The sequence below is a fragment of the Pongo pygmaeus genome, chromosome 2 (assembly GCF_028885625.2).
Source record: "Pongo pygmaeus isolate AG05252 chromosome 2, NHGRI_mPonPyg2-v2.0_pri, whole genome shotgun sequence".
NCBI lineage: Eukaryota > Metazoa > Chordata > Mammalia > Primates > Hominidae > Pongo > Pongo pygmaeus.
The window spans coordinates 126,618,431-126,632,748 of record NC_085930.1 but is presented as its reverse complement, the minus strand read 5'-3'; the positions used below and the strand labels follow the sequence as shown (position 1 = coordinate 126,632,748).

At 36.8% G+C, this 14,318-nt stretch overlaps 1 protein-coding gene across 17 annotated transcripts in view; it reads right to left on the bottom strand.

Annotated features, from left to right (window-relative positions):
- Positions 1–14,318, bottom strand: part of NEK10 (NIMA related kinase 10) — a 264,785-nt gene that overhangs the window by 138,628 nt on the left and 111,839 nt on the right. For all 17 annotated transcript variants that reach the window (XM_054479800.2, XM_054479798.2, XM_054479804.2 and 14 more), the window contains one exon: positions 11,664–11,739. In XM_054479800.2, coding sequence (XP_054335775.1) covers positions 11,664–11,739 — 76 coding nt within the window. The remainder of the gene's footprint in view (positions 1–11,663; positions 11,740–14,318) is intronic.

Genomic DNA, 14,318 nt, shown 5'->3' with positions numbered 1-14,318 from the left:
TGGTGATCATTTTTCTTCAACCTTCTCAAAACAGAAACCAGAGCCCCTGTGTAGCCTGCACCCTCTGAAGGCCTCCTGCTTGTGCAGTTCCTGGACTCGCCCCCTCTTCTCCCTTCCCTGTGGCCCTTAAACTCTGAAGGGCACCTGTGGCAGCTGGACTTCCACTATGTGCCCACACTGCAGACGCTGATGCCTTGCTCCCTCACCTGCACTTCAGAGGGTTGCTCCCAGGTTGCCCAGCAGCTCCAGAACAGCTTCAGCCTGGACGATTCAGCCAACTTCTCTGCTGTCTGTTGGGCTACCACACCTTTCCCAATGAAATCTGAACCCCTTCCAAGTTTATCCTTCCTTGGTACTGTCACTCAACCCTAAAGTACCATGTGGTTTTCTTACATCTTATAGTTACTCTTTCATCATAATTATTCTTCATATTAAACTTCCCCTATTTAGCCCACTGCATCATTTCTATCTCCTAGTTGGATCCAGGCTGCTATACTTCATTCTAAGGAGATGTGGGGCTAACGTGCCAACCGTTAGTGTTTAAAGCAGACCATTTCTTTGTTTCACATGTCTTGATTCCTGAAGCCATTTGGGGGATTATTCTTCTTTTTTAAAGAAATACGGTGCTACATTATGATTTATTGAATATGGCCACAAGTACTGTGCACCTCCTTCCATCTAGAGATAAATGTATTTCACACATTTGGGCTGGCCCTTATGTGCTTTGACCAATAGAATATGGCAGAAAGGATGTTTAGTGACATCCAAGGCTAGCCCCAATCGGGCCTTGCAGCTCAGCTTTTACTTTCTTGGAATGTTACTCCACTACTGTCATGTAAATGAAAGGCCACCTGAAAAAGATCCGAGGGACTCTAGCCAAGCATCAACACGAACTGCCTTATTAATGAAGCTATCTTGGACTGCCCAACCAAGCCAATAATTCAGCCAAATGCATCCACATGAGTCCAGGGGAACCAACAGAGGAATGATCAAGCAAACCTATATAAACCATTGTGGTTTTAAGCAACTAAATTTTGGGACGGATTGTTATGCATCCAATAGATAACTGAAATATACATCTCCCCATCATCAAATGTTTCTAATTTCTTAATTATTCAATAAATTAATTTGTGGTAAATACATAAGGAAACTTCTTTTGACCACAGCCCTCCCATCCTCAGAAAAACATGTTAAAGTAACACATCTTATCACTATGTATTTCCTCTTGCATCTCGTTCCAGTAGGAAATGGGAAATACTATACATAACAACTAGGTATTAAATGTTCAAAATGACAAAGTAGATAACATAAATAAACATGGAGAAGGAAATCCAGTGCTTATAATTCACTTTTACTTGTAAAAGTAAAGACTATAAAAGGGCAAGAGAAAAAGAATATAGAGACTGAAGATAAGTGATTCTGAATTTCCAATTGATAAAAGAAGCAAGGACTTCCACTGACAGAATCAATCATCAGAGAGCTCTCTTTCTTGCGTTTTGTGATTCTGAGGAGTTCAGAACAAATCAGACTGAAAAATGCATAATGTACAATGGCATTATGTACCTACATTCACCCTTTTTTATTATAACTTTTAGGTTCAGGGGTACATCTGCAGGTTTGTTATATAGGTAAACTGCATGTCACGGGGGTTTGTTGCAGATTATTTTGTCACCCACCAGTAAGCATAATACCCAATAGGTATTTTTTCTGATCCTCTTTCTCCTCCAACCTTTCATCCTCAAGTATATTTAGATTTTTTAAATTTTTTATTTTTAACTTTACTTGTAAATGTATAGTAGGTATATATGTTTATGGGGTTTATGAGATATTTTGACACAGGCATGCAATGAATAATAGTCACATCACAGTAAATGGGGTATCCATCACTTCAAGCATTGTGTTAAAACAATCTGATTATACTCTTTTAGTTATTGTAAAATGTATAATTAAATTTTTTAACTATAATCACCCTGTTGTGCTATCAAATATTAGTTCTTATTCACTAATTCTATTTTTTGTACCCATTAACCACCCCAATCCCCCCAACCCCTGCCCACTACCCTTCCTAGCCCCTGGTAACCATCCTTCTATGTTCTTTCTCCATGAGTTCAATTATTTAATTTTTAGCACCACAAATTTTTATTCTCACACAATTTTTAGTCCCATATTTCACTTCTTTGGTTAAGTTAATTCCTAGGTATTTTACTTTATTTGTAGCTCTCATAAATGATACTACTTTCTTGATTTCTTTTTCACATTGTGCGCTGTTGGTGTATAGAAATGCTACTGCTTTTTGTATGTTGATTTTATATCCTACAGCTTTACTAAATTTGTTGATCAGTTCTAATAGTTTTTTGGTGGAGTCGTTAGGTTTTTCCAAATATAAGATCAGGTTTTTCCAAATATAAGATCATATCATCTGCAAACAAGGATAACTTGACTTCTTCCTTCCCAATTTGGATGCCTTTTATTTATTTCTCTTATCTGACTGCTCTAGCTAGGGCTTCCAGTACTATTTTGAATAACAGTGTTGAAAGTTGACATCCCTGTCATGTTCTAGATCTTCAAGAAGAGGTTTTCAATTTTTCCCCATTCAGTATGATACTAGCTATGGGTCTGTTGTAAATGGCTATTATGTTGAGGTATGTTCTTTTTGTCCCCAGGTTTTTTAGGGTTTTTCATCATGAAGAGATGTTGAATTTTATCAAATGTTTTGTCAGCATCAATTGAAGTGACCATATAGTTGTCCTCCAGTCTGTTGATATAATGTATCACATTGATTGATTTACATGTCCTTGCATCTCTGGGATAAATCCCACTTGATCATGAGGAATAATCATTTTAATGTGTTGTTGGATTTGATTTGCTAGAATTTTGTTTATTTTATTTTATTTTATTTTATTTTTTTGAGACAGAGTCTCTGTCACCCAAACTGCAGTGCAGTGGTGCGATCGCAGCTCACTACAACCTCCACCTCCTGGACTAAATCAATCCTCCCACCTCAGCCTTCCAAGTAGCTGGGACTACACATGCACACCACCACGCCTGGCTAATATTTTGCCTTGTTAGTAGAGACAGGGTTTCGCCATGTTGCCCAGGCTGGTCTTAAACTCCTGCACTCAAGCAATATTGGCCTGCAGTTTTCTTTTAATTTTCTTTTCTTTTCTTTTCTTTCTTTTTTTTTTTTTTTTGGAGGCGTCTTTGTCTGGTTTTTGTATCAGGGTAATACTGGCCTCACAGTGTAAGTTTGGAAGTATACCCTCTTCCTCCATTTTTTGCAATAGTTTGTGTAGGATTGGTATTAGTTATTCTTTAAACATCTGGTAGCATTCAGCAGTGAAGCCATTGGGTCTCAGGCTTTTCTTTACTAAGAGACTTTTCATTATGGCTTCTATCTCATTACTTGTTATTGGTCTGTTCAGGTTTTGAGTTTCTTCATGGTTCCATCTTGGTAGGTTGTATGTGTCTAGTAATTTACTCACTTCTTCTAGATTTTCCAGTTTATTGACATATAGTTGTTCATGGTAGCCACTAATTATTCTTCGAATTTCTGCAGTATCAATTGTAATGTCTCCTTTTTCATCCCTGATTTTACTTATTTGGGTCTTCTCCCTTTTTTTCTTACTCTGTCTAAAGGTTTGTTAATTTTGTTTAACTTTTCCAAAAAACAACTTTCCATTTTGTTGATCTTTTGTATTGTTTTCTTCATTTCCATTGCTTTTACATCTGCTCTTTATTATTACTTTTTGTCTACTAATTTTGGGTTTCGTTTGCTTTGGCTTTTCTAGTTCTCTCAGATGCATCATTAGGTTATTTATTTGAGGTTTTTATTCTTTTTGGTTTAGGCATTTATAGCTACAAACTTCCCTCTTGGTACTACTTTCACTGTATCCCATAGGTTTTGGTATGTTGTGTTTCCATTATTATTTGTTTCAAAAATTTTTTTCAATTTACTTCTTATTTATTCATTGACTCACTGTTCATTCAGGAGCATACTGTTTAATTTCCATGTGTTTGTATAGTATCCAATATTCCTCTAGTCAATGATTTCTAGTTTTATTCTATTATAGTCAGAGATGTTTGATATTATTTCAACTTTTTTTTAATGTTTTAAGACTTGTTTTGTGACCTAACATACGGTTTATCCTTGAGAATAATTCATGGGCTGAGAAGAATGTATATTCTGTAGCCATTGGATGAGATATTCTTTAACTATCCATTAGGTCCATTTGGTCTACAGTGCAGATTAAGTCCAATGATCCTTTATTGATTTTCTATCTGGGAGGTCTGTCCAATGCTATGGGGTATTGAAGTCTCCAGCTATTATTGTTGATATGGTTAGGCTGTGCCCCACCCAAAATCTCATCTTGAATTGTAATCCCTATAATCTCCACATGTCAAGGGAGAGACCAGGTGGAGGTAATTGAATCATGGGGGCGATTTCACCTAAGCTGTTCTCATGATAGTGAGTTCTCATGAGATCAGTTTTGTGTTTGGTAGTTCCTCCTGCATTCATTCTCCTTCTTGCTGCCTTGTAAAGAAGGAGCCTTGCTTCCCCTGTCTTCCACCATGTTTGTAAGTTTCCTGAGGTCTCCCCAGCCATGCTGAACTGTAAATCAATTAAACCTCTTTCCCTTATAAGTTACCCAGTCTCAGGTAGTTCTTGATAGCAGTGTGAAAACAGACTAATACAATTATATTGTTGTCCATCTGTCTTTCTTTCACTCTAATAATATTTCTTTTATATATCTGGGTGCTCCAGTATTGGGTGCATATATATTTACAATTGTTATATCCTCTTGCTGAAGTGACTCCTTTATCATTACATAATGACTTTCTTTGTCTCTTCTTATAGTTTTTGTCTTGAAATATATTTTTTTTCTGATATAAGTATAGCTACTTCTGCTCTTTTTTGGATTCCATTGGCATGGAATATCTTTTTCCTTCTCTTTATTTTCAGTCTATGTGTCTTTAGAGGTGAAATGCATTTTTAACAGGCAACAGATCATTGCGTCTTATTTTTTTGTCCACTCGGCCACTCTGTCTTTTGATTGGAGAGTTTCATCCATTTACATTCAATGCTATTATTGATAAGTAAGAACTTATTCCTGCCATTTTGTCATTTATGTTTTCTGGTTGTTTTGGGATATTCTCTTCCGTTCTTCTTTCCTGTTTTCCTTTTAGTGAAGGTGATTTTCTTTTACGGTATGATTTAATTTATTACTTTTTACTTTTTGTGTATCTGTTGTATGTTTTTTGATTTGAGGTTACCATGAAACTTGCAAATACTATGTTGTAACCCATTGTTTTAAACTGATGATACTGATTGCATAAACAAACAAGCAAAAAGAAAACATAAAAACTCTACACTTTAATTTTGTCCCCCCACTTTTTAACTTTTTATTGTTTCTCTTTATATGTTATTGTGCTATGTCTTGAAAAGTTGTTGTAGTTATAATTTTTTATTGATTCATCCTTTAGTCTTACTTAAGGTAAGAGTAGTTTATATATCACAATTACAGTATTATAATATTCTTTGTTTTTCTGTGTATTTACTATTTTTTTTTTTGAGACGGAGTCTCTCTCTGTCACCCAGGCTGGAGTGCAGTGGCACGATCTCCGCTCACTGCAAGCACCGCCTCCTGGGTTCACGCCATTCGCCTGCCTCAGCCTCCTGAGTAGCTGGGACTGCAGGCACCCGCCACCATGTCTGGCTAATTTTTTGTATTTTTAGTAGAGACGGGGTTTCACTGTATTAGCCAGGATGGTCTCAATCACCTGACCTTGTGATTTGCCTGCCTCGGTCTCCCAAAGTGCTGGGATTACAGGTGTGAGCCACTGTGCCTGGCCTGTGTATTTACTATTACCAGTGAGTTCTGTATGTTCAGACGATTTCTTATTCCTCATTAATGCCCTTTCATTTCTGATTGAAGAACCCCCTTTAGCATTTCTCATAGGACAGGTCTGGTGTTGATAAAATCCCTTAGCTTTTGTTTGTCTGGGAAAGTCTTTATTTCTCCTTCATGTTTGAAGGATATTTTCACCAGATATACTATTCTGGGGTAAATTTTTTTCTTTCCTTCAGCACTTTCAATATGTCATGCCATTCTCTTCTGGCCTGTAAGGCTTCCACTGAAAAGTCTGCTGCCAGATGTATTGAGCTCCATTGCATGTTATTTCTTTCTTTTCTCTTGCTGCTTTTGAGATCCTTTCTTTATCCCTGACCTTTGCAAGTTTGATTATTAAATACCTTGAGGTGGTCTTCTTTAGGTTAAATCTGCCTAGTGTTCTATAACCTCCTATATATGCACAATATAATATACACATTTAAATGAGTACTATCCTTTCAAACTTTAGACTAACAGGAAATAACAATCACTATTATCTAGTGAGTGCTTACCATATGCCAGCCAGGCACTGTTCCCAGCACCAGACATGTATCACCTCATTTAATCTCACAATAATCCTAGGACATGGGCACTATTATTATCCCCAGGTTGAAGATGAGGAAACTGAGGCACAGAAAAATTCAATCATTTAAAACTCTCAATAGCAGATCTAGAATTTAAACACAGGCCATCTGATTCTAGAGCTTGTGCTCTTGATAATGACCCGTCTCTGTCAATACTATGGTCTTTTTCCAATTATGCTTATTTTTGAAAATCCCTGCCCAAATCTCATATTGAATTGTTATTCCCAGTGTTGAAGGTGGGTCCTAGTGGAAACTGATTGGATCATGGGGGTGGATTTCTTATGAATGGTTTAGTACCATCCCCTTAGTGCTGTTGTTCTGACAGTGAGTGTGTTCTCACAAGCTCTGGTTGTTTTTAAAGTGTGTGGCACTTCCTCACTTCCTCTCTCCTGCTCCTGCTCTGGCCATGTGATGTGCCTGCTCCCCCTTCACCTTCCACCATGAATGTAAGTTTCCTGGGGCCTCCCCAGAAGCCAAGAAGATACCAGCATCATGCTTCCTGTGCAGCCTGCAGAACCATGAACCAGTTAAACTTCTGTTATTTATAAATTATCCAGTCTCAGGTATTTCTTTATAGCAATCCAAGAATGATCTAACACATCTCTTTTTTGAAATTTCCCTCAGGGCCACTTTATTGGTCACTGAAGAATACATATTTCTATAATATATAATCTTTACACAGTTTATTTTGTTAAAATGTTAACATCCTACTTGATCTCATTTACTCACTGTTGTAGTAATTATGTAATATATAAAGATAAAATAAGCAAAGAGAAAACAAAATAAAATAGACCCTACCATCAAGGTACTTACTATCTCAAATGAAAAGCATTTTCTTCAGGCTTTATTAGGGTAAAAATCAGAAAAGTTCAAAGATATACTAGAACTCAATACAAATATACACTAATTTTTATCATATTAATATGAAAAAAATGATTTGTTTTCACTTCAATGATTCAAAGTATTTCTTAAGATTCTGCCAGTCGACCTCTAGGTCCTGGGGAAACAGTGGTGAACAAAGGAGACACAAGTCCTATGCTCATGCAGCTTCTGTGTAGTGGAGAGACACACTATAAGCCAATTCAAGTACAACATAAGGTCAGGTAGAGGCAAGGAGTATGAAAAAATAAAGCAGGATACAGGGATAGAGTCCTGAAGGAAGGTTGCTATTTGGGGCAAGTGATCAGGGAAATCCTCTCTACATAAGGGGCATTTAAGCAAAGAGCAGAATGAAGTAAAGAAGTAAACTCTGCAGCTATCTCTGAAGGAAGAGTATTCCAAGGAGGAGCATTTTGGAGATCTGAAGGAACAGCAAGAGGGGAAAGGATAGGGAATTAAAAATTTGTTACAACAAAAAGAAATAATTTTCTTCGTAATATGTTATTTCCAGTAATGTTTATAATCATGCAAGTACTGGATCATTCATGTAGCAAATATTACTTGTGAGTTTTAAAGTACCAGACTTAGGACTGCTGGGGATTGTGATGAACAAAATCATCATTGCTTATCACAAAATCAACAAAAAGTTCAATTGTGCGAAGGAAAAGTACATGGAGTGTGTAGGTCAGAGGAAATACACTTGTCTAAGGGGGTTCAGCTAAAGACAGGTAAGAATTAACCAGAAGACAAGTAGAAAAGAGTATTCCAGGCAAAGGGAGCTGCATGTGCAAAGGCCCTGTGGTCAGAGGGATCCCAGATGAAACAGCTAGGAATTGTTAAAGTTTGGTTTGTGGTAAAGCTGAAGAACTTGGCAGAGGCCAGAGAATGCAAGGTTGTCTGCTTGTGGCCATACTAAGGGCTTGGTCTTTGCATGAGCAGCTGGAAGTCACTTAAGTGTTTTAAGTCACTTAAAATTCTCAAAATTTTGAGTGTATTACAGCTTTAATAATTCTATCAACTTTATGTATCAAAAAAATAATTTTTTAAAAAATTTAAGAAGTGCAGTTAATAGGCATGCTTCACTTTGTCTCTACTTAACCAGGTTTACCTACAGGTTTATTTTGAGCCATCCAATTTAAAGTTCATGAGCTTCTCTTCTAATTATCTAGTGTCATAATATGAATGGGATTATACTAAGCCATAGAGTAATAATTCCCATTCCAGGAATAGTTGAAGTTTTCCATTTTTATTGGAAAACTTTAATTGTATTTTATACATCATACTAGCTTCATAAATCCCATATATGTTCTGTGAAGAACTAGCTGAAAATGCCTCCCAGAGCCTCAAACTCTATACTCTTCTCAGGAAATGAAGTTGAAGATGGTGTCTAATTTTCTTCTCTGGAATTGGAGGAAGACATAGAGATAAAAAATGGAAACAAGTACCATATTTGGATTTTTTTTCTCTTGAGAAGGATAACAAAGACCTGCCTAATAATAAATCACATCAGATGAATGAAAAGAACCTTTACTGACCTTCTGTTCTAGTACAATTGGTCCAGCCATGTGCCCCCAAACCCTTTATCTAGCAGCTGAATACAGAATAAATACTCTGAGGCACTTCCTACAAGAGCTGACAAAGAGACCTTTCTTCCATTCAATAAGTTAATATCTGAGGAAGCAAAAGCAAATGGAAAGGGCAAAATGACATCGGGACATCAAACTCTGGGGACCCTGCAGGGAAGGGAAAGGGGTGCCTAGGCATCCCTATGGCATCCAAATGTCCACATCCCAGGTCCACATTTATAGGCTCAGACAAGCTTAGAAAAATTACATGAAAATAAGAATTACAGAATTACAAAAAAATTCTAGAATGTCGGGATCCTAGCCAGACTCCTACTCACATTTCCAATACAAGTCTATGGCATCATACCTCAAGCAATGCCCCTCCAGCTCTCTGCCTGGAGTGCCCCAGCCCATGCCCTGGCATGCCATAAGCACCTGGGCATAAGCTCCCCAGAGCAGCTCTCAGTCAGATGCTGAGGGCTCCCCCTTGTGATTGGAAAAAAAATACTCCAACCTCTCATCCAGTGCACAGGGCAACCCTAAAACATCCTGTACACCAAGCTAGTCCAACCCCCGGCCCATGGACCGCATGTAGCCCAACACAAACTCAAAAATCTTTCTTAAAACATTATGAGGCTTTGTTTTTTTTCAATTTTTAAAAGCCCGTCAGCTATCTTTAGTGTCAGTGTATTTTGTGTGTGGTCCAAGACAATTTTTCCTCTTCCAATGTGGCCCAGAGAAGCCAAAAGATTGGACACCCCTGCTCTATACTATATCCCAGATAATACTCTACGAACCTAATTATTAATGTTCACTGTACTGGCTGCTTTCCCTCCCAATCTCACTTCACCACTCTCCTAATAGTGTTTCCTGTGACCTCCTCCCAAATAAACTATTTCACTCAAATTCTTGTCTCAGATTCTGCTTTTGGAGAAACCCAAACTAAGAAAGAAACACAATATGATGTAGGACTGAGTTCTTTTAACCCATGCTCAGTTAAGGACATCAAAAACTAGCAAGAAAGATGGTTTGTGAGCCCAAATTCATAGTAAAACCTATCAGACAAGGGGCATTTCTAATAACTCGGAGAGATGAGAGAAGGGAGTAGAAAGAAATTTTTAAAGCAATTTAAAAGAATAAGAAGTTGACAGAAAGATAAATGGTAGTAAGATATACTGTACATGCTATTAAAACAATCATAGTACACATACATGAAATAATACCTTATCTACATGAGTAGGTTCAGCTTACAAACTCTTCAGTTAATTTAAAAATTAAATGAAAACGTGAAGCCGTGTTTGGGCTAATATGGCAAAAAAGTTGTCATGTTTTGGATTTCTTCCGACATATTCTATGGATTCTCTCTCTTTTTCTTACACACATACACACACACACACACACAGTTGATACTATCATATGAGCAATTCTAAACTTAATTCAAAGTCTCAGGAATAAAAATATGCTTTCACCAAGTATGACCAGCAGAAATTTAAGTTTGTGTTTTAATTGTTCTGCAATTTGACTGACAATCAAATCTGTTCAGAAATATATGATTACTTGACACTTTTATGATTAAATTTTATTGTTTATTTTATAAAAACAGTACACAGTGAAACAAAATAAAATTATTCTTCTGTCAGCAAGTAACGAGTAGGTCAGCCTTACTGTTAAGAGGTTAAGTAGACATCATATAAGCTTGCAGCTTACAAGGTACATATTAGCCTGCCACAGTTTATTTGCATCTTCTCACAAAACCAGTTTCAAGAATAAAGATGTAAAACATTTCCAGTAAGATAAATGAAAAGTCACCCTCTTAAAACATTATTCTGAACACTTCTGCATGAAAGGACTTTGTAAAATCAGGCTGTTATTTTTAGATAATTTCTACTCTTCCTCAAGAAGAGTCGTGTTTAATTCTATCCCCAGGACTCAATTGTACAACTATAGGCTAGATTTAAAAAAAATAAAAGTGTCTTGATTGCTTGACCTGTTGAATCAGATTTCAGAATATTTCCCTGAAATCTACTTTTCTACTCACTATCATAACTGTTTGCTAATTTCAGCAGATTCAGACAAATGACATGTGATCAGCAAAAGAAGATTCTTACTTCATAATAATTAATGGCATGCAAAGGAACCCCCAAAGTATGCCAAAGAATTTAAGTGTCTCTATTTATCAAAATATAAACACTCATTTATCCAAGAAGCAACTTACTTTGTAAACATATGTCTAAGTATACATGTCATTATTTATTCATTCATGCAATAAAGTTTATTCAGTGCCTATTATTTGCCAGATACTAGGATAGGTATCAGGGTACAAAAATCCTTGCCCTGCACTTGAATGTTTATAGGTAGAAAAGAGAAAAAGAGTCATACATACAAGTGGGTATAATAAAATGTCCCAAGTATCATGTTGGGTAGCATATCTATTACTTCATTCTCAGATTCATTCAACAACTATTGCACCTCTACTATATGCCAAGGATCATTTCAATTTACAATTGATAAAAGTAATCCCCATGAGGGGCATGATACCTTAGAAGAAAGATTATTTTTGTGGTGGTTGTTTTAAGCATACATAATGATCCACAATTCTAGTAATGTGTATTACCTAGATAATTGAAAAAACTTATAAAATAAGCTTTCTTTCCTGAAATTCTCTTTCCTTTGCAAGTCAATAATATAAATGAAAGCCCATATCAATTAAGCATGATGTTTGAGAGCCATAAAAGAATTGTCCTTACCAAGAATACAGGATTGTTCCAACCACAGACGTGAGTTTACTGTTTTCTTGTTTTTGCTTTGCCAGGCCAAAGTCAGCTACAATTCACAAAACAATGAAATATGTTACTATATTTTCCCAGAGTTAGCATTGTTCCTTAGCATTTGACAATCTACACAATAACTACTACACTTCATAACCGAAGGTTTTTCTTTTCTTAATGCTATATATTTTGATATAATGAGGTTTATCATTTAAAAAAACATAAAATAAGTCTTGCTCACTGAAACATAGGACAAAGTACTTATTGAAACGGTGATTCCAATTTTTAGGTTATCCTTTATAATTTTTAAGTAAACAGAATAAATCTAACATTTGGCATACGGCAGTCATGACCTGGTCAGGCTAAAAGAAAAGTAAGATACACCCAAATAAATACCATGAAGGCCTGAAAACCTAAAATTAACTGGCATCAGCGTGTACTAATCACAGTACAAGTATGTTCAAAATAATATCAAGATATTTATATATCAACAAAATATTCTGATTTTTATCACAGAACACCAAATATCTATATTTAATATTAGCACAATCTTGTACTTTTCAAAATATCTTCAGGTACTTGTCTTTTTTTCTTTTTTTTTTTTTTTTTTTTTTTTTGAGACAGAGTCTCGCTCTGTCACCCAGGCTGGAGTGCAGTAGTGTGATCTTGGCTCACTGAAACCTCTGCCTCCCAGGTTCAAGGGATTCTCATGTCTCAGCCTTTCAAGTAGCTGGGATTACAGGCACGTGCCACCATGCCCGGCTAATTTTTGTAGTTTTAGTAGAGACGTGGTTTCACCACGTTGGCCAGGCTGTTCTTGAACTCCTGACCTTGTGATCCACCTGCCTCGGCCTCCCAAAGTGCTGGGATTACAGGCGTGAGCCACCACGCCCAGCCTGTCTTTTATAAACCACTCAACAACTTAGGTGAAAATGATAAAAACAGATATTTTTCCTATCCGTTTGCTACAGATTCATAGACATTTCAAGAAATTTAATTACCAGGATTGGTAATTAAAAAAGACAATGCAGAACCAGGGCAAGAAATCAAGTTGCTTTTCCTAACAAAGATTGATATTCTTAATATCATGTTGTAAAGCACAGAAAATGCTCATGGAATTTCACTGGAACAAACTTCAATGCAGTATTTGATTATATATACTAAAACATCTTTCAAGTCGAAAATATTCCAAAGTCGTTTCATTTCAAAATAATAAAAATTCACTTTATTAATAATAATACACATTTACTAAACAACAAGTTTATACTAACACAAATTCAGCCACTTATATGAATTGCCTCATTTAACAGTCATAGCACTTTGAAAGATAGGTATTATCATTAGTATAGCTTAGTGCTTAAAAGCCAGGACTCAGGAACTGGACAGCCTCAATCTGAATACGGACTCTATTATGCGCAACTTGAGTAACCCTGGCAAGTTAATTAATCTTGCTTTCCAATAGCTTTCTTTTTTCTTTTTTTTTTTTTTTTTTTTTGAGACGGAGTTTCATTCTGTCGCCTAGTCTGGAGTGCAGTGGTGCAATCTCGGTTTAATGCAAGCTCCGCCTCCCGGGTTCACGCCATTCTCCTGCCTCAGCCTCCCGAGTAGCTGGGACTACAGGCGCCCACCAGCAAGCCCAGCTAATTTTTTGTGTGTGTGTGTTTTTAGTAGAGACGGGGTTTCACAGTGTTAGCCAGGATGGCCTCCATCTCCTGACCTCATGATCCACCCGCCTCAGCCTCCCAAAGTGCTGGGATTACAGGAGTGAGCCACTGTGCCTGGCCTCCAATAGCTTTCTTATCTGTAAAATAAGGATTATAATAATATAGTACTGATATATACTGTAAACAGAATAGTATGAAAGTAACATTTAATAATTTAATATATGCAAATATCATGTATGTATTTCATATATATATTTTTATTATACTTTAAGTTTTAGGGTACATGTGCACAATGAGCAGGTTAGTTACATATGTATACATGTGCCATGTTGGTGTGCTGCACCCCGTAACCTGTCACTTAACATTAGGTATATCTCCAAATGCTATCCCTCCCCTCTACCTCCACCCCACAACAGGCCCCAGTGTGTGATGTTCCTCTTCCTGTGTCCATGTGTTCTCATTGTTCAATTCCCACCTATGAGTGAGAACATGCAGTGTTTGGTTTTTTGTCCTTGCGATACTTGGCTGAGAATGATGGTTTCCAGCTTCATCCATGTCCTACAAAGGACATGAACTCATCCTTTTTTATGGCTGCATAGTATTCCATGGTGTATATGTGCCACATTTTCTTAATCCATTCTAACACTGTTAGACTTTGGGTTGGTTCCAAGTCTTTGCTATTGTGAATAATGCCGCAATAAACTTACGTGTGCATGTGTCTGTATAGCAGCATGATTTATAATCCTTTGGGTATATACCCAGTAATGGGATGGCTGGGTCAAATGGTATTTCTAGTTCTAGATCCCTGAGGAATTGCCACACTGACTTCCACAATGGTTGAACTAGTTTACAGTCCCACCAACAGTGTAAAAGTGTTCCTATTTCTCCACATCCTCTCCAGCACCTGTTGTTTCCTGACTTTTTAATGATTGCCATTCTAACTGGTGTGAGATGGTATCTCATTGCGGTT